This window comes from Saccopteryx bilineata, chromosome 2, assembly GCF_036850765.1.
Source record: "Saccopteryx bilineata isolate mSacBil1 chromosome 2, mSacBil1_pri_phased_curated, whole genome shotgun sequence".
Classification (NCBI taxonomy): Eukaryota; Metazoa; Chordata; class Mammalia; order Chiroptera; family Emballonuridae; genus Saccopteryx; species Saccopteryx bilineata.
In genome coordinates, this window is record NC_089491.1 from 260373523 (window position 1) to 260393280 (window position 19758).

Sequence of the window (19758 nt, forward strand, 5' to 3'; positions counted from 1 at the left end):
CGTTGCCAAGGTGATATTAATGTGTGTTGGGGGTGGGCTGTGGGCAAGCAGGATCCTTGTAGCCTGGGGCTTGGTTTTAGGACTAAGCCTTTCCCACCCTTTTTGACGTGGGGTGGTGCACTCTCATGAGGAATCCAATTATGCCTCAGATAAGTGACTATCAGAGACTTCCTTGTTTGTACATTGGATTAAAGGTTTTGATTTCTGCACTATAAAGTGGGGCAGAGCACTATAAAGTGCTTTCGGTTCCTGAGATTAGCATTAGAGAGAGGAGAGCAGAGAAAGGCCACGTGGAGGAGGCTAGGAGAAGCAGCCAAGATGGTGGAGTGCTGAGTGAGAGGCCAGTTTGTGCAGTTTGTGCAGGGAGAAGGAAGGAGATGGGGAACAGAGGTGAATAAGTCTGGTGAGCTAGAAACCTTTGATTCTAGGAAACTCGGATAAGTCAGTAGCTTTGTGAGCACTGATTGTGAGTGGGTTTTGGAGCCCAGTGTGTGTTTTACTTGCCCGCCGGGTGCAAGCTAGGATTAAGATGATGGCCCACCAGTTTTTGGCTCCGTTGTTTCTTTACCAACTGTCCGAATCCAATGCGAACCTGCACGGGCCAGGCGGCTGTGATGGTGGCCGTGGATACTGGCTTCACACCCACCTTGGAGGTAGCCCCAGTCAGACCTCAGATGACTGCAGCCCCTGCCGATATCCTGGGCGCACCGTTGAGAGACCCCGGGCCAGAACCCTTGAGCTAAGCCACTTCCGATCCCTAGCCCCGACTGTGTGAGATAATAAGTCGACATTTTAAACCATTTTGGGGGGGGGGTAATTTGTTACACAGCAATAGGCGACACACTTGCCCATATCGCATCCTCAAACTAGGGTCCTTACAACTTGGGCACAGGGACTCTTACAAGTCTCTGGTCCCAGCTCCCTCCTTTCCCACCCGGGAGACCTGGGCTGGTCAACTAAGGAAATAAAGTGAGCGCCCCTGCCCTTTCTTCCTACAAGTTCCGGGCATTCACGGCCAGCTGGGCCCCTGCCTCTTCTGGGCCTGGTCCTGGCCCCTTCACTCTCCAGAGTTCCAGGCATAGAGCAGGGTACCCTCATCTGGGAGTGGATGTCCACCCACACCGACCCCCACCCAGCTTCTCTGATAGTGTATGGTGGCAGCTCAGGGGCAACAGTGACATCCCCCTTGCATTTTGAGGACACTCAGCAGATGGGCACTGGAGGGCAGGCGGCAGGAAGGGGAAGCTGGGGAGTCCCTGGATGAGGGTAATTCCTGGGAGAGCCAGTTGGCAGGAGGAGGAGGGGAAAGGGTCACTGCCCCTCACCTGTTTTCTGGTGGAAGAGCTGGGGCCTCCCACAGTGTGCATTTCTGCTGTTGCAGAAGTCTCTGGAAACTCACTGGGATCCCAGTTCAGCCCTCCAGGCTGGGCTCTGGCTGCTTCTGCACATTGCCCGTGGACTCCAAGCCGCGCCCCCAGTATCAGACCAAAGGAGACAGCTTCATAAAGGTTCAGCGCCTGCCACCCTTGAACAGTGAGGGCTATCCCCTGTGGAGTGACTAATAGTGCCAAATAGGTTCCTGCTGGGAAAAGATCTCTGTCCCCTAGGGGGACATTTGAGCCTAATCAAACTGCTTCCCCCTTGCAGGGAAGCAGCTGGGCTCACCTGCTCTTGTCACCTTGACAGGTAGCAAGTGAAGACTAGATCTCAGTGGAAGTCATCCTTTCTGGTATCTCTCTTGAGAGTTTCGCCCCCTCCATGGTCCTTGCCATTGTGCTTGAGCTGTTCTTCCTGTCCTCTAGTTGCTGTGTCCCTAACAGCCCACCCTGCAGGGAGCAGCAACATCCTGTCGCTATGGGAGCCACCCAGCCCTGTGGGCTGCATGGTGGCTCCAAAAGTATCAGGTCCCAGTCCTGGGAAGCTGTTACCTCATACGGGGACGGTTTTGCAGGTGTGATTGAGCTAAGGCTCTTGAGATTATCCTGGATGAGCCAAGTGGGCCCTGAATGCCATCACAAGCGTGCTCGTAAGAGACGCAGGTGGACGTCAGCCACGCGGAGAAGTGATGCGACCACAAGTCAAGGAACGCCTGGGGCCACCAGATGCCAGAAGAGGTAGGGGAAGGCCTCTACCCAAGTCACCTGAGGGACTGCAGCTCTGTCACCATGTTGATTTAAGTCCAGTTAAACCGAAGTTGGACTTCTGACTTCGAGAAGTATGAGAAAATAAAGTTCTTTTGTTTTCAGCCACAGGACATGAACGCACCTACCCTGGACACACAGGATGTGGCTGTCCTGGTGGTCCCATTCCCTTCAACAGTGTAGTGCCATGGAGCCCAGGTGGGCAGGGACGAGAGGTGGGGCCACGCCACAAAGGGCCCTGCCAGGCTGCCACTGCGCTAGGCAGGAGAGCCTTGAGGCAGGGGACTGACGCAATCAGTTCTCATTAGAAAGACCATGGGCACTGGAATGGCTCATAAGCAGGGCGGGAGTGGAAACCACGATTAGTAAGGAGGCTGTGGCACGGAGCTGGCAGGAGGCCGACAGTGGAGAAAAATGGGCAGATGCTGGGAATACTTAGGACATTAAAAGCGTCTGCACTGGCGCCCTGGCTGGTTGGCTCAGCAGTAGAGTGTCGGCCCGGCATGTGGAAGTCCCGGGTTCCATTGGTTGGATATTGGTTGAATTGGGGGAGCTGAAGGGGACGGTTCTGAAGGCTTCAAGGTTAAGAACCGACACCTCCTCTGGGCACAGTGGAGTCCACTCTCCTGCCTACTGGGACCTGTGGAAGGGACTTTCCAGGGAGGAAAACCCAGAGCACCTTCTGCATCGTCAAGAGCCAGGAAGAGGCCGTTTCTTGGTTCCCTGTGTCCAAGCTGAGTGCCAGCCCTTCCGCTGCCCAACTTCCTCATCAGCTGGGTCCAGCGTGCCCAGGGGAGGGCCCAGGGCCCTGATCTCACAACCCAGTAAGGCCGTGAGGGCAGGGGGAAAGGGACACAAGCCATACCCTGTGTGTGCTGGTACAAAGGCACTTTAATCTGAATGTACATCCTTAATCTCCAACCAGCCCTCACTGGTTCCTGTGGCCACAGGAGCACATGGGCTTTGGTGTCAGGAACCCGGGTTCCAGCCACAGCTCTACAACTTCCTGCTGCGGAAGCTGATCCAAGTTACCTTACTTCTCTGAACCTCAGTGTCATCTTCTTTAAAACAGAGAGGAAAACGTCAAGTATCTAAAGGCATGGCACACTGTGGACCCTCTGATCCTCTGAAAATGAAGTTCAGTGTGAGTGTCCTGAGCAGGCAAATGGCGTCCCCCATGCGCCCCTGCACGGGGCGTCCGTCTGCATGCCTTGGAGAGTGAGGCCTGAATGTGTGTCAGAGTTCAGAAGACTGCTGGGCTGCTAGCGTGGACACCTGGCTTCTAATTCAGGCCGTGCCCGAGCCGGCCGCACGACCTGGTCACATCAGCTGCCACTCTCAGCCTGTGTTTTCTCGTGTCAAATGTGCACAGCAGTCCCCACGTGCCCCAGTGTGGCGCTAAGTATTATAATACCAAAGATGTATTGATAACCACGTATGTGAAGGAGTCTCCTGATGTGCTCAGTGCTCTCTGTACTCACGGGGGAAACGCCGTCACTGGAATCTGAGCGGCAAAGGCATCGCGAGCGTGGTAACGCGGGGACGGGGAGGCAATCAGACACCAGGCCCGATGTGGGCGCCTGGGAAGGAGGCAGAAAGTAAACCCATCTGTGTGTGTGTTGCCTCCTGCCACCTAATGCTACAATCTGCCTGAGTATTTCCACTGCCATCTGTCAACCGCTCGAAAATATATGGCCTTATTCTGTCCTGTTCCCTGTGCTTACATCTGGCGAGCTGGCTTCAGCTGGGGAGCTAAATTTTACGGGGAGGGAGCTGGCAGCAGGGCATGAAGGTCCCTAAAAACAGCACTTTGTACTTAGCTTTTGCTTCTCTTATTTACATTTTAAAAATACGGGTGGAATATATCCAATCCACCTAGAATCTGACATATTATCTTATTCAAACCTCCCTTTAAACTTGAAAGTAGGCTTTCAGGTAATTTTATAGACGAGGCTTGCAGACTGGATTAGGACTTTCTGGTGGTGAGGGATGGAAACCACAGCTCAAACTTGGCTTAAAAATAAAAGGGGCGCTTAAAGGCTCCTGTAACTGCAAGTCCAGACATAGCGCTGGTTCCAGGAGACGCTGTAGTTAGGACTCAGGTTTTCTTCACACTAGATCCCCACCTCCACCCGGTGAAAAGTTGCCTCTTTCTCAATGGTCCCAGTAAAAGAATATAAGTCCTGTGGCCAGCCCTGACGCAATCTGACTGCCCAGGAGTTTAAAAGGTTCTGATTGGTGTGGTGAGGGTCATATGCCCAGCCTTGACCTAATCCCTGAGTGGCCAGAAGTTTGGAAGACTCTTAATTGGTCAGGTTTGGATCATTGCCCAGCTCTGGCCCAATCCCTGAGTGTCCGAGAGTTTGGAAGGCTCTGATTGGTCAGGTATGGATCATGAACAAAGCCCCACAATTGGTTCTGGGTCAAGTCTTGGAAATCCAAGGACTGAGAACAGGGATGTTATGGTCTTGGAAGAGGATCGATCATCAGGGTACTGTTGGAAAAGCATGTTAAAAAACACTGACCATCTGTCCCCTTGAGACCAAGGGTAGGTGGCCTGCCCATCATTAGACAGGGGCACAGCCCAGATTCCAATCTCAAGCTGGCTAGTTTCAAAGGCTTTTTGACCTTGCTGTGCAGTGCAGCCCTCAGTTCCAGCTACACATTAGATTCAGGGCAGGAAAGAGGTTAATATATACAAACACCAGGACATGGACCCTACCCCCTGAACCAAAAAATGAGATGCTTTGGGAGTGGGGCATAGGCATCAGTATTTCTCAAACACTCCCCAAGGGATTGTGCAGCTGAAGTCAAGAACTAGTGGATTAGGAATAGTCTCCCCCTCCCCCACTACATGCTGTAGGGTACCCGCTGTTACAAGTGTGGTCACTGTTGCCAATGGGCTCAAAACCCCGACAATCTAGATGAGACTGGAGGATGAAGAGCAGGTGCCCGGGAGACCTGGTTTGTGACCTTGTGAGTCTGGCCTTGGAGCTGACTCAGGCTGCTTCAGGGCAGAGGCTTCTCATCCACACGCGGCGGGCATGCTGCCTCCGTCACCTTGAGCATCCCTAGCTGAGGCGTATAAATTACTTTAGCAACTGCCTAGCTAGCAATGCCCTCTCTCAGAGAGTGAGAACACCACGGTCCCCAGCGAGTGGTGCCCTTCCCGTCTGCTGTGACAGCCCAGCCAGCGCTCGCATGGGCAAACGCCCGGCAGCCAGGCTCCTCCTTGGTTCCTGGCCACCAGAGTCCCCTGTCCCTCCTCTAAGACAAAGGGAAAAAATACAAAATGTAGCTATTGAGGAACCTGCTTCTCCCCTACAGTTAGCCACGGGCGATGGAAAGGAGGCCCTGGCCCCTCTGGCCACCACTGCCGACCAAATGTGCTTGTCCAGCTCTTCCTCACCCATCCTCCCCCGCCCTGCTCTGTGACTGCCTAGAGCCACCACTGGGGCAAGAAGGGAACCAACATCACTGCTTTATGTGCTGGGTGCCATCTCTACAGCGCAGCAAACTGAGGCTCCCAGAGGCTCTGAGACTGGCCAGAGGTCGCTTGGGAACACGCACCTGGCACTGAGTCCTGAATCCTCAGCCTTCCTTAAGCCAAAGTTCCTGTTCTTTGCCAGGGTGACACTGGCAATTCCTTAACATTCCATGCATCTGTTCTCGGCCCCACCCGTCCCACATCTGTTATTTTAGAACACTGTGCTTCGTTCACTGGATCACTTTCAGGGTCCCACCTGTCGCTATGACACAACCCAAAAACCAAGAGCCTCCAACTCATCCCCGGACCCCTCTCATGGCTTCTGCCCAAGTCACGTCTTCTTCCCAACAGACAACGTTACCATTTTACTCTGGTTTTCAGCAAGATCCTTTATTTAGCTCCTGTTCCAAACCACGTCACATGAGTACAGGCAGCCAGGGACCTGTGTGGGTTGCTGGCTTTGTAAACGTAGAGCAGTCAGTATGTATAGAAATCATGCACCTCAGTGATTCTTGGACAAATACTTAATGAGTAAAAAGACCTCAGGTGTTTTGAAATGTCTGCCCTTTCCTACATTCTAATCGCTGGAAAATATCTTGCAGAAATTATTTACTCAACTGTAAATGTGTTTTCTTTGCACACTGGCTAGTTGCTGCCTAGTGCATTTCAGATCGTGTTTACTTTTGACGGCTGCTCCTCACAGGAGCAACTGGCTTCCATTCAGATGGAAACATGGACCTGCTCATGTGACAAGTTGTATATTCCATACCATGCCCCAGCTTTATTGAGCTGACACTGCCATGATACATTATTCAGAAATGGCATCTGTAGCACGGCCGGAGGCTGTCCTGTCACACATCAGCTAACAGGAGGCTGCTTCTAGACTTAGTGCCTCAAACTGGCCACATCCTTCACGGGGGACCAAAAAGCCAGCTCTGGGAGTGTGGGTCCTTTGGGTCATAGGTCTTCCCAGTGTCCTTGCTCACACATTCGCATAGGCTGCCATCACTTAGCCTGTACCTTGTGCAATGACAGGGACATGGGGCTGACCCTTCCACTATGTCTGAGTCCAGTATTTGAACATTTATGTACAGACAAATAAATGGAAAACCATAGGCAACACAACTCCAAACAAAACAAACACTTTGGTCACATCTATGATTCCAGTTTCATCAGAGAAAGGCTTTCTAGAATGTCACTGGATGAGTGAGGTCTTAGCCCGCCACCTGGTGGTCTCAAAGTTCATCATCAAAACAGCTCGAATGGGAAGCTGTCCAGGCCCGGGTTGGCAGTAGGGCTTCTGTAGGCAGTGAGGTAAGTGAATTACACTTTCTGTGGCTGATCCGTGGGAGCCGCACCTGGGCTCCCGAGATGCCGCCTTGGTTCTGAAGGAAAGCAGTGTTACAGGGATGCGTCCGGTCCCAGCAGCCGATGCTCTCTGCCACAGAGACCTGACAGGGTCTGGGGTGGGGTGAGCGGACGGCGACATCTCTCCAGGCCGTGACCCTGTGCACTGCCCCGACCATGTGCACCCTGCCAATGAAGCCGGCCAAGTGCGGGGACTGCACTCTCCCCTTCCTGGGGGGGGGGGCCCAGGGGTCCCCTAGGTGACAGTGGCGGCAGCAGAGGCCAAGTTCTCCTGCTCTGGTTTGCAGGGTTTTGTTTGTTTCTTTTATGGTGACCATGAGAAATTTTACATTGTTACATTCAGACAAATAACCTAACCATTTGATTACTCTATTTCAGAGGACTGAAAAAAAACAAGTAGCAACGTGACACAGACAACAGGGGCACCGAGCCTCTGGTCACAGAGCAAAGTAATGCGCCATTAGGCAGAAAGAAGTCGCGGAAGCAAATGAATGGAGGGGAAAGAAATCTAAGGAAATACAGTCTAAAAATTTCCCACTAACAATAATGAGAGGAAAGCAGGACCCAACGTGGTGTGAATATCCCAAATAAGAGCTTTCTGTTGAGGCAGGTTTCTGAGCGTGGAACCGTGACCCAGTGGGCACGGGATGACACCACCGCCTGTCCAGGCTGACCCGAGGCCTCTCTCGCCGACCCCAGCACAGGACACGTTCTCATCGGCCCGGGGCAAAGATGAAATCCAGGGCCTGCCGTTCAGCCGCAGCCACATTTGGATGCCACAGATCCACCATGAAAACCACCCGTGGGCCATCCTCCGCTGAACCTGGGGTGGGGGGGCGAGAGAGGAGAAGTTCAAACAGCCCGGAGCCAGGCCCCACGCAGAGCCGAAGCCCACACGGTTAGCTTTCAAGCACAGACCGGAAGATATTCTCCTCTCTGATCGGGAAAGTGATCATGGCTTCCTGTGGTTCTGAGCAGAGCGCATAAAAGGAAACCAGAAAAGGGGCAGGGGTGTGTATGCGGAAGGAGCACAGGACACTTAGGGCAATGAAGCTATTCCACAGAACTCTGTCCTGGTGGATCCATGTCATCATACATTGTCCAAACCCACGGCATGTACAACACAGAGTGAACCCTGATGTAAACTATAGGCTCTAGTTAATAACAATGTGTCAATATCAGCTGGTCAATTATAACAAATGTTCCACGCTAATGCAAGATCTTAATAAAAGGGGAAATTGTATTTACTTTTCCCTTTTAAAAGGGGAAGGTGGTGTATACTCTCTGCTCAATTTAAAAAATGTTTTTCATTTATTGATTTTTTTTTTTTTTTGAGAGAAAGAGAGAGATACCAATTTGTTGTTCCACTGATCCATGCATTCATTGGTTAATTCTCATATGTGCCCTGACCAGGGATCGAACCTGCAATCTTGATGTATCAGGATGACGCTCTAGCCAACTAAGCTACCCAGCCAGGGCTCTACTCAATTTTTCTGGAAATCTAAAACTGCTCTAAAAATAAAGTTAATTTTAAGGAGGCGGCAATAGGGAAGACAACACTCACCTTCATGGAATGCTGTGTGCAGGAAGGAGTCATCGAAGAGGAGGCAGCGGCCTTCTGCCCAGCACTGGGGCTCTCCCCCCACCACCAGCTCACAGCCACTGGGAGTTTTCAGACCTTGGGGGAAAGGTAGAGAAGAGAATGGAGGAAGGCAGTATCGGGTGTGGCAGAACTCCCGGGTGGCTGCCTTGGGGGCGAAGGGGGTGCTCTCAAGTGCCAATCTTTACCCTCAGCCCTGCGGCCCTGTATGGGGCAGGAGCAGTTTGATAGGGGAAATACAAGCTAAGCACCTCACCATACTCCTCGGAAAAACTCCTCCATTGGCTTAATCTGTTCTGGGTCCTGGACTACTCTGATCAAAGCCAGGACCAAGGCTTTGAGACTCCTGGAGCCCAAGCCTGGGAGCCCGGAAACGGAGGGAGCCAGGCTCGGAACCCTGCCTCTCAATAACCGTTTTTCCTCCAGTCTCGTCTCTAGGGCTGTTTCAGGGGAGAGTAAAGACGCAAAGGCCCACACAGTGCCCTCCTCTTTGGGTTCCAACCCTTAAATCCACTTTGAGGCCTGAGGATGGCATGTCCTTAATCTAAATTTCTGCAGCTCCACTCTGGGAAACTGGAGGACACCCCTAAGAAAATGCCTGAGCTTGAAGAGGACACAGAATGACACCTTTGTAAGGAGCCACATGCTTAAAACGCTAGTGGTGAGTCCCACGCTGGGGCGCCTAACGCTGGAGGGGTCTGGTTGAAACGCTCCCGTCTCCAGTCCAACGGTCTAAGGAAACGTGGGCCCGTCACTAGTGGGCGCAGCAGAGGTGGGGTCGGCCTGGCAGCTCTGCAGAGGGGCTGACCCAGGAGGCAGCGGGGCCCTGGAGGAAGGCTGAGACTGTGGTGTTCTCATCTGTCTTCAGTGACTCACTGTGACAACCATGACTGTGGGCCAGCCGGCATTCTCCCTGTGACCTGCTGTCTCCTGTGACAAACATGAGACAGCTTTTTCTCTAACGGACGGGTATTTTAATGCATTCCTGGAGCCAGAAATGAATGACTCCAGGCAGCACTAACGAGGAAGAATTCTAACAGAGGCCACATGGAGCAGTGGGAAGGACAGAGGACTAGAATCAGACGACTGGCTCTGACTCTCATCGGCTGTGTGACTCTGGGCCAGTGCTCAACCTCTCTGAGCCATAGACCTCCTTGATGTGAAGAGGAGGCATTAGCACACTTACTAGCCAGTGCTGTGTGACCCCTGCCCTTGCTTCTAATTACTGAAGACTTACTGTGAGCAGCTCTGTGTTAATTAAACCCTTCACCAACATCACTTCAACCTACTTCCCATACGGAGCCGCCAAGATAAGCAATGAGAGACGGACCTGCCGAAAGTCACTATTGAGTCCCCGCAGGGGCTGAGATTTGAATCCAAATCAATCTGGCTCCAAAGAATAGGCTCTAATAACAGTGACCAGCAGGATACAAGCACTAGTTATTCCATCAGAGGCAGGGGTTGTAAAGTGATCACTGATTTTCCTGCAGTTAGTAGAAGTTTAACTGTCACTAGTACATTTCACTGGATCAGCTGAGACTTCCATTCTGCTCTGAAACCAGATCTCCTGCTACTGTTTACGACTGCTGGGGGTTAGGACTGTGAAGGGGTTCAGCCGCCACTCACTGACTCAGAGGAAGAGAGCCCTGTGCCCTCTGCTCACATGTGCCCTCACTAGCTGGTTCAGGGGGAGAAGGCGTTTAGGAACAAGTGGTTCTCTGCAGGGACAGGCTACCCCAGGGTGTCAGAAAAAGAGCTCTCCTTGCTCTGAGATGCTACATGATTGCATGCACCACGGTAACAATAGAAAAACACCTGGCTTGCTGGCCTGCCAGCCCTCTGCCTCCCACTACATTCTGCTCCAGCCTTCCCATGGCCCACCACTTCTGCCTCTTGTCCAAAAACCGGCTTAACTGGCAGAAGTAATCAGTATGTCCCCAAACGGAGAATTCGGCTGGCTCCTGGGAATAGAGACACGGGCTCGTCAGTCCCATATGCCCAGGTCCCGCTCTGGCTTAGGGTTTGCTGCTTTGTCCCCAGCACCACCGAAGGAGGCAGGAGAAGGGTGGGGAAAAGGCTGTGTCCACCTGCGACCCCACTTCAGGAGGCTAGCGGCTGGCACTCGGCGGGCAAGGCAAACACGAGCTGATCTGCTGGTACCATGTAGCCAGGTGGCCCAGAAATCCGACAGCATACGTAGGAAAGGAAAACAAGAGTCAAATTGTGCTTATTTAGTGAGAATTTGCTGACTACACTCCACCATTTTCATCTACCCTGTCCCATGGGCCGGCTGTTTAGATAGATGGGCATCTTGCCTCCCCTCTGACATCTGCCTGGTCACGGTCAGAGGTTGCTTCCTGGAGGTCGGCGGCAGTGCGGTTGGGACCTCCCAGCCCCATACACAATGCCGGCTAGGGGCTGGGCTGGAGCCGTCACGGTTCTGCACAGAACGGAGCCTGAGAAACGCCACCACTGCTAGACACAGCTCGGAACAGGGCTCAGCAAATGTGAACCACACGAACAAACTGGACACATCAAGAGAAGTGGCTGGTTGCAGCTGTCTGGAGGGACAGGTCCACCAGTGACAACTCAGACAAAAGGCAGAAAAGGAGGAAAAGGGTTAGCATTTCGAGGGCACCGCTGTGGAACCACTGGTATTTCCTCCACCTTCAGCCAAGTAACTGGCAGAGCTGGGACCAGCAGGTATGTGTCAGACTGGCCCTGCTTCCAACCTCATTCTCTGGACCGCCTCTGTCAACACTCAAGGTCATGTGACTCAAACACACCTTTCCTTCCTTCCTGGTGGATACGAATGTGGGCATGACAGTGGGAAGAAGGAAAGAGTGAGCAGAGCCAGCCGCGGAGCTGGCCTTGGCCATGAGGACCAGCCACACTCCAAGGGGATGTCTTCCAAGGCTTCCTGCTGTCCGGAGAACATGACGTGGCCCAATTTTTCTGGTGGCCAGTGCTAGCTGGGCCGAGAAGGGAATGACAGGTCATAAAGAGGGCCTGCGTGGGTGTAACTTAAACACACAAGAGTAAACTGCACAATCACAAAAAGCAGGAACACACAGGAGGCAAACCTTTGATTTTCTTGCCACAGGCCCTTCCAACTCAGCACTCCTGCCTGGAACTCTACCACACCTATCCCCACATGCCCTTCCCTGTATCAGTCTGGAGTTTTTAGAAAACATAAAAGAAAACCTTTAAAAAACAAAACAAAAAAACAGCGTTTTCCCCATAGCCCGACGGGGGGGCCCTCTGTGGTATGCTCCCACCAGGCCTCTCCAACCTCAGCCTCCGCCACAGCTCCTCAGCAAGCCCAGACGCAGCCCCTGTGGTCCCCACAGGGACGCCTCCTCCCCAACTCCACCCTGGCAGTCCCAGCGACCCTTCAAGGTCAGACCCCCGCCCCCAAGCAGCACCCCACAGCCCTCTTGTCCGTCCTGGGTGCCTCACAGCGGTATGACTGGTCACGACCCACCCCCTGGATGACTGGCTCACCTCTCAGGTCCATCAGGACCCTTCACCTGCCACGTACTTTACACACAGGACTTCTACTCCAGCCCTCAGGTAGGCATCATCACCTCCACCTGGGAGAGGAAAAGGGCGGCTCCAAGGGTTTTAGGGCCCTGCCCAGTGTCACTCAGCAAATGGGCTAACAGATCTGAGTCCAGGTGTGTTTGCTTCCCAAGTCTGTCCACTTACCACTGTTCCTGAGGGCGGAGACCATGTCTACGGATTCTTTATCATGCTGTCCAACAGGTGTTTGAGCCTCAAAGCTATTAGCAACTATTTATTGAATACCGTCACGTGCTAGGCACCATGTGAAGTAGTCATAGAAGACAGAACTCTATTTAATAAGGATACTGTGAGATAAGTACTACCTCCTCATTTTACAGATGAGGAAACTGAGGCACAGACTCAGTTATTTGCCCAAAGTGACACCACTGAGTATGAAGCCTGGCCACCCTTCCGGCACCCCAACCCTGTCCTGCCTTTCCTCTTGAAACACTCAGTGCCCACTGCTAGGCTCTAGTTCCTTTTGTTCTTTAAAGCAGAGAAGCCCTCCACTGAGGCCACACTCTACTCAGAGTGCCCAGAGAGAGAACAGGAGAAGCAGGCGGCGCTGGGTTAGGCCGGGGCGGAGGGCCGGCTCCCAGGCAGGCTCCCCAGCAGCCCCAAGGCTCCTCTGAGGGACTAATGTGACCCGGCTCAATCTGCATCAGTTCCTCACATGTTTGTCCTCCCCCCGCCCTGATGCCGAGGCAGCCCACGAGCTCCCTGGAGCTGGGCCTCACCAAGGCTTGGTATGCTCCTCTAGTCTGGGATGCTAACCTAGGGTGCCATCACCCCGGCAACCAAGCCATTGTCGTGACTCACCCGGAACGAATGGCATTCTGGGGAACTGATGAGCCTCCGTTTATTGAGAGCGCCCTGTCTGTCATGCTCTGTGTGAGCGAAGGCTTTCCATTACACACTCTCTCACCAGGGCCTCAAAGGAACTCTGTAAAAGGTGATCTTTATACCTCCACTTCCTCCAGGAGGAGATTCAGGGTCAGAGAGGAGAAGTAACCTGCCCAAAGTAACACAGCCAGCTCGTGGTGGGGCTACCAGCTCGTGGTGGGGCTACCAGCTCGTGGTGGGGCCAGGGTGCAAACACGGGCAATCTGACTCTATGTTCTCAGAACCACTGCTACGGACTTTCCCCAGACTCGAGTAACAGCCCCACCAAGCACCACTGCTTCCCTGCAGAGTCCGAGGCGCGTGGTACCTCTCACAGCCTCCCAATGCCTCTGCGAACCTCGGTCATCACGGTCAGTCTTCAGCTCTCGAGTGCCACTGTCCAACACAGTAGCCACTAGCCATATGTGGCTGTTTACTTTAATTTAGACTAAGTTAAAAATGGAGCACTTCTGTTGCACCAGTCACATCTCAAGCACGCAGCAGTCACAGGGGGCTAGTGGCCGCCGTATTAGTGCGCATAGTGACCGCCTGTAACACTGCAGGAAGCTCCTTTGGACAGGGCTGTCACAAACAAGGTTCATATTCTCTTTGGACTCAAAACCCGCTGTTAAAACTGTTTACAGGTGATTCATCAATTTGTGATAGAAGCACAGTGAAGAATGTGAAAAAAAGCACAATTCTGGCTACTGAGCTTTCGTGATATCTGGATTCCCATAAGTCAGGCCAACTCTACTTAGAAGGGTGCATGCCGGGAGACCCCAGCCCCGTGACATACCTAAATGGCATCGGATGCGGATGTTGGTGGGTCCATAGTGCTCCGTGATCACTGTCCCAGGGCTCAGCACCGAGATGCACGCGTTCCCAAAAACATTGTTCCCAATACAGGTCCGAAGGCTTCCGAGTAAGCGGTACGTCCGTGGGCACTTCCTGCAGTTCCTGGGAACACAAACCCCCTGATTGACCAAGTAAAAGGTGACCCACTCCCCGCTGGGGGTGCTGTTCATCTTCCAGCCCTGCGGGAGGCTGCAGTTTGAGAAGGCTTTGTAGAGGGCCTCAAACTCGCACAGGATGGTCTGGAAGTTCCGCTCCAGCAGCTCCACGTCGTGCTTCTGGGCATCACGGGAGAAATAGGGCATGGTGGGGAGGTCGGGCAGGAAGAAGACCTCCGGCTTCTGGATGGAGGGCCGGTTGCTGAGGTAGCGGCCCTGCTCGCGGATGCCCTTGTGGATGCGGCCCATGCCGGACCAGGAGTAGCGCTTGGCGTACTCCTGCAGGTTGTGGTAGAGCTTCTGGTTGAGGCCCTCGTTGTGGGTGCAGCGCACGCACTCGGGGGACTGGCAGTACACGTACCCGTTCTGCAGCCCGTTGGCATCTGCACCCTGCATGAGGGAGTTGACGGAGACGTAGGGCCGGGGCTGCTCCCGGCCCACGTGGTAACAGTACCACACGAACAGGACCAGCAGGCAGGCCACGGTGATGACGGCAGTGGTGTCGCAGTCCCGCACGGACTGGATCCCCGTGGCGATGTAGTCCCGCAGGCCGTCCAGCGACCAGCTCCAGGCCATCAGCCACTCGAGCGACATCTTGGGGGAGCTACTATTGAGGGTGTGTGAAGCTAGGTCAGTCAGTCAGCCCTCTGGGGTCCCCAGGCCACCCACACCATGGAGGTCAGCACGGGGCAGCTGGGCCAGGCGCAGGCATGGCCGCCCCTGCTCCGTGGATCCTGCAGAGGTCAGCATTGACCATTAGCAAGGCCCACCTGTGCCCACCCCTCCACTCCAGGCAACAGTCACTGTAGGGAACGTGGAAGGGGCTGCTTTACGTCACATTGGCAAGTGGTGTTGGTCACTGTGAAATGATATTTTTAGGCAGTCCAAACCTAGATGAAAAAAATAAGCCAGCATGAATTTTTACAGCCAAGAAAGTCTTCAACTGAAATGTGAAAACCCATATCATTTTGTAAGGGCCTTTTTGGTAGGGAACATACTTCCCAGTCCTGTCTATTCCCTCCGCCCTGTTTCCCAAAGATCAGCAGTGTTTCATCTGCAGCAAGTACTGTTTTATCATTATAGTACTCCCATATCCATTCTGTGTCATCCATTTCATGTCCGGAGGAAACTGAGGCTCAGAGAGGCCCTATAACTCCAAGTTCATGCAGCCACAGCAGGGACACGAACTTTATCTGACTTCAAAGTCCTATCTAGGCCCTGGCCGGTTGGCTCAGCGGTAGAGCGTCGGCCTGGTGTGCGGGGGACCCGGCTTCAATTCCCGGCCAGGGCACATAGGAGAAGCGCCCATTTGCTTCTCCACCCCCCCCTTCCTCTCTGTCTCTCTCTCTTCCCCTCCTGCAGCCAAGGCTCCATTGGAGCAAAGATGGCCTGGGCACTGGGGATGGCTCCTTGGCCTCTGACCCAGGCGCTAGAGTGGCTCTGGTCGCAGCAGAGTGACACCCCGGAGGGGCAGAGCATCGCCCCCTGGTGGGCAGAGCATCGCCCCGGTGGGCGTGCTGGGTGGATCCAGGTCGGGCGTATGCGGGAGTCTGTCTGTCTCTCCCGTTTCCAGCTTCAGAAAAATACAATATATATATATATATATATATATATACACACACACACAAAGTTCTATCTATCCATTCTGCTATACTTTTTCCTAATATATCTTTCACAAATGCTTATTTTCCTTCAATCTCTGTACCTTTAAATAGACGTGGGTTTAAAAGGGTTTTAAAAATGGAAAAGGGACTTTAAAACTTCATGTTCTCCATTTTACTTTCTGTTTTCCTAGCATTCTGTTATTCTTATTTGATCTCTCTTGCCCCTCCGACATGGGCTGGGCTAAAATCAAACTGGAAAAGGAAGTGGGCTCTCTGTGGTCACAGCCACGGCAGACACTGGGCATTTTCTGTCTACCCATTTGGGATACTACTTACTGGCCTCTCCCATGAGGTTATGAAAGCGACATGATGAGACAGAATGGAAATAAAAAGCCCTTTCAGCCTGACCTGTGGTGGCGCAGTGGGATAAAGCATTGACCTGGAAGTGCTGAGGTCGCCGGTTCAAAACCCTGAGCTTGCCTGGTCAAGGCACATATGGGAGTTGATGCTTCCAGCTCCTCCCTCCCTTCTCTCTCTCTCTGTCTCTCCCTCTCCTCTCTAAAATGAATAAAAAAAAATAAAAAAATAAAAACCAAACTTAAAAAACTCATTTAAAAAAAAAAAAAAAAAAAAAGCCCTTTCAGGTCTCTGTCTTCAAAACAGACAAAGGTGCTTTACCGCATATTTTACTGATGGGTAGAGCCCTTGTCCAGCACCCTGATTATCCTAATAACTGAAACACAGGACCAGAGCCCAGCTGTCATGTTGTCCGTGTCTGTAAAACCCTGCCGTGTTTCCCTGCTGAAACCCTCTGTCCGTCCTGCTTTTTCTCATCCAATGAGAACATCCAGGTCTGTGTTCCACTTCCAGTCTAATATATTCCCTCAGCTCAAGGAGCAAAGAATTCTGACAACACGTTTTGTTCTCTGCCCGCTCTCTTCCACTTCAGCAATGTGAGGAGGCAACTGAAAAAGTGGGAAAGTGGTGTGCCCTCTCCTCTTAGGACTAAATTTGGCCTGAAAAATTCTTGCCATGTAGCAGAGAGATTAAGAACCCGAACTGGAGATGGGCTAGACTGAGTATGAATGACAACCCTGGACAGGTCACTTACCCTCTCTAAGTCTCAATTCCCTCATCTATTAGATGGGGTAATGCTCATCTCCCCAAATGAAGATGAATGGCAGATGTCGAGAGTTTACGATCATGTCATGGTAAGCATTCAACGCATGCTGGTGGCTGTCACGACCTGTGGGAGCCTGCCTCGATGAGCCAGCAAACCAAAGCTGGGACATCAGGGAAAAGTATCTACCAACTGAAAATTTCAACAGCTAGAGGTGGATTCTGTTCACTCTTGTTGCCACACATCTCAAGTGATTTTTTTCTTTCCTTTTTTTTTGGTCCCTGGACTTACAAAGCTCAAAATGAAAGGGAAACTTTCGGTGGTTATTAAACTAACTGCCTCTGCATCTTCCCAGCTTAGGCTGAATAAAGCCTGTGTTTAGTAAGTCCAACACACACACACTGAATATCCATGCATGTTTTTTATGTTTCTAGGAAAAATACAAGCATGAGGAGGTTAGACACTAAATTTTTTCTCACATGGTCTCAATTTCTTCACAGACATGGGAGAAGAGGGAGAGGCTGGGCCCCACCAGATGGAAACAGACCCCTCTGCGCACCTGGTTCTCTCTCAGTCCTACCATAACTGGCAGCTGTTTCCTCTTCGGAAGGGAAAGAAAATTTGAAGGAAACGTGTTTTGTTTGCAAGCCATCTATCTCCCAAACCCAACCCCAGGATTCCTGAATTTCAGTGTGAAACTGTCACCTGCATAATAACAAGCACTTTTACTAAAGCTGAACTCCGAACTGAACTTTTACAATTCCTCTCTCAGGAAGAGAGGTTTCCTTATGAGATGGTGATAATTTGACAAACACCTGTTAAGTGTTAGCTCCCATCAGCCCTGCTAACCACTAGAGTTGAAGTCAATCAAAATGAAGACAGGCAGGACAAGGTCAAAGATGCAAGAATCGCTCCACTGCACTCCCTCCCCGGGGAAGTATTATTCTGTATAGTGACAGCCATGGGGGCTCCCTAGACTGACCTATAAATGAAAGGCAACAAAAGATCCTGTCCCTGAGCAAGTTCGGACCCTGTTCACAAGATCATAAACAGCACTGAGAGATGAAGTTAGGGCTTTTCAAGCCTATCAGTTACTTTTAGCCAAAATATGCAGGCGGGCCCTTGAGCCCAGAGGTGGATTAAGAGGCTCACAGCTGAAATATCACACTAAAAGTAACCCTTACTTTTTCAGGGTGATTGGCAGTTTATTAAGTACTGGTTCAAACGTTTGAGCCATTTTACCCAGTGACAAACCCCAACCTGACCTCAGTAGTGGGGAGGGCATGGATACCCCCACCCCAACCCCAGCTCCTGTCTCAGTGACCACAATAACTTCCAGTTTCCTTCACACATCTCTTCATCTTCATCTGTTTAATCTATGTCCTCATTAGGGATGGGGACATCTCATTGCTGTTCATGTGCAACTCCAGACCTCAAAGACAGTCAGCTTGGGGGAATAAAGTCCAAATTCATGGCCAAATGGTGAGGAAGTCCAATAAAATATAATTTTTGATAAAATGAACACCTATCCCAGACACAGACTTATAGCTCTAACCTGGTTCATCCAGTTCACAATACCAAGGGGCTGCCCAGTGCTAAAGTGCTTCTGGACATTCTCAGGGTGAGGCCAGGTCACCCCAAAAGACCACCAGGGAGCCAGCAGTGCACTGGGCAAGGTGTGTAATACATGCCACCCTCTCCACGCCAGAGCCAGGAGCTGCTCCAGGGCCAGCCCTCCCCCGTGGGGACCTGGAGACCTTTCTTCCTCACTTTCTTGGCCAGCTTTTCCAACATTCACTCACTCTGAAGAGTGGGGGGAGGGCAGAGGATGGGTTAACACAGATGGTGACCACCAGGAGGTCAGGGGAGGAGGGGATGGGAGAGAAAGGTGTCTATTGACAGAAAAAGTAGGCGATTAGCTAAAGAGTAGGGAACGAGGCTTACGGTGATAACTCCAAGGATAGGGGAGGAGGGTTACCACAGAGAAGTGGGTGATGCTTAGGGGGAGGGGGGGCAAGAAAGGAAAGAGCAAGGACGGGGGTCACCGGGAAGAAGGGTGATGGGGGGGCATTAACACCAGGTAGGGGACGGCGATGGGGCAAGGGGGTCGGCTCCGGCCGCGAACACAGGCGAGGCGGCGGCGCTCAGCACGTAGCAAGCCTGAGCGGCTGGGCCCCTGGCCGGGCCGGGGTGCGGGGCGCAGGCGGGCGCCGGCGTCTCAGAGCATCCTCAGCGGCCGCGCCGCCGGGCGTGGGGACCACGGGCCTGCAGCCGCCCGGCCCCCGCCTCCTCCCCCGGTAGCGGGGTCGACCCGGCCGCGCCGCCCTCCCGCCCCGCGGCCCCCTGAGACGCCGCTTACCTGTGCCCCGGCGCGCGGGCGCCCGGGGAGACCTCCGGGGCCGGGGCGACTCCGCCGCTCGAGGGCGCGGACGCCCCTTGCCCGCGCCGCGGAGCCACCGCCCGGCAGCCGCCCGGCCAACGCCGCGGGAGCCCGTGCGGGAGCCAGGCTGGTGCCCCACCGGTGCCGACGCCGCGCTGCGCTCCGCGGGACCGCGAGGACCACAAGTCCCACAATGCCGCGCGCGGCCGGGCCGGCGCGGGCGGGGCGGGGCGGGGCCGGGCCAGCGCGGGGGTGGCCACCGGGACCCCGGCCCCCAACGCGGGTCTTCGCTGAGGGGATGCGGGGGGGACCCGAGGTCCGACTCGCGCCGCCTACTCAAGCGGCTCTTCCCAGAGCGGCCGTGACCCTGTGCAGCGGGACTCACCTCCCGCCCAGTCCGAGTTCAGTAATTCATTAAGTCAGGCGTGCCTTCATTCATTCATTCCTTGTTTATCCCTCTGTCCCTTTCTCCCGCTCTCCGAGTCTCCCCTCCCTCTTCCATGTCCTCCTTTCATTCTCTTTCACTTTCTCTCTTCTTTCCTCTCCCACTTCCTCCCGCGCTGACATCCCTCTTCCTTTATCGATTTCTTCAACAACTTATG

The 19758-nt window shown here is 53.1% G+C and overlaps 1 protein-coding gene across 2 annotated transcripts; it reads right to left on the reverse strand.

Annotated features, from left to right (window-relative positions):
• Nucleotides 1-6007: 6007 nt before the first annotated feature.
• ASPHD2 (aspartate beta-hydroxylase domain containing 2) lies at nucleotides 6008-19318 on the reverse strand. Of its 2 annotated transcripts, XM_066260268.1 has the most exons (5): nucleotides 19136-19318; nucleotides 14823-14942; nucleotides 13839-14659; nucleotides 8561-8674; nucleotides 6008-7819 (listed from the first exon to the last, which is right to left on the reverse strand). In XM_066260268.1, the coding sequence occupies exons 3-5, from the start codon at nucleotides 14644-14646 to the stop codon at nucleotides 7710-7712; spliced, it is 1032 nt and encodes a 343-aa protein (XP_066116365.1). In that variant the 5' UTR covers nucleotides 14647-14659; nucleotides 14823-14942; nucleotides 19136-19318; the 3' UTR covers nucleotides 6008-7709. The 2 variants fall into 2 exon arrangements, with proteins under 2 accessions (XP_066116365.1, XP_066116364.1); XM_066260267.1 differs by having other exon boundaries at nucleotides 13839-14942.
• Nucleotides 19319-19758: the final 440 nt, after the last annotated feature.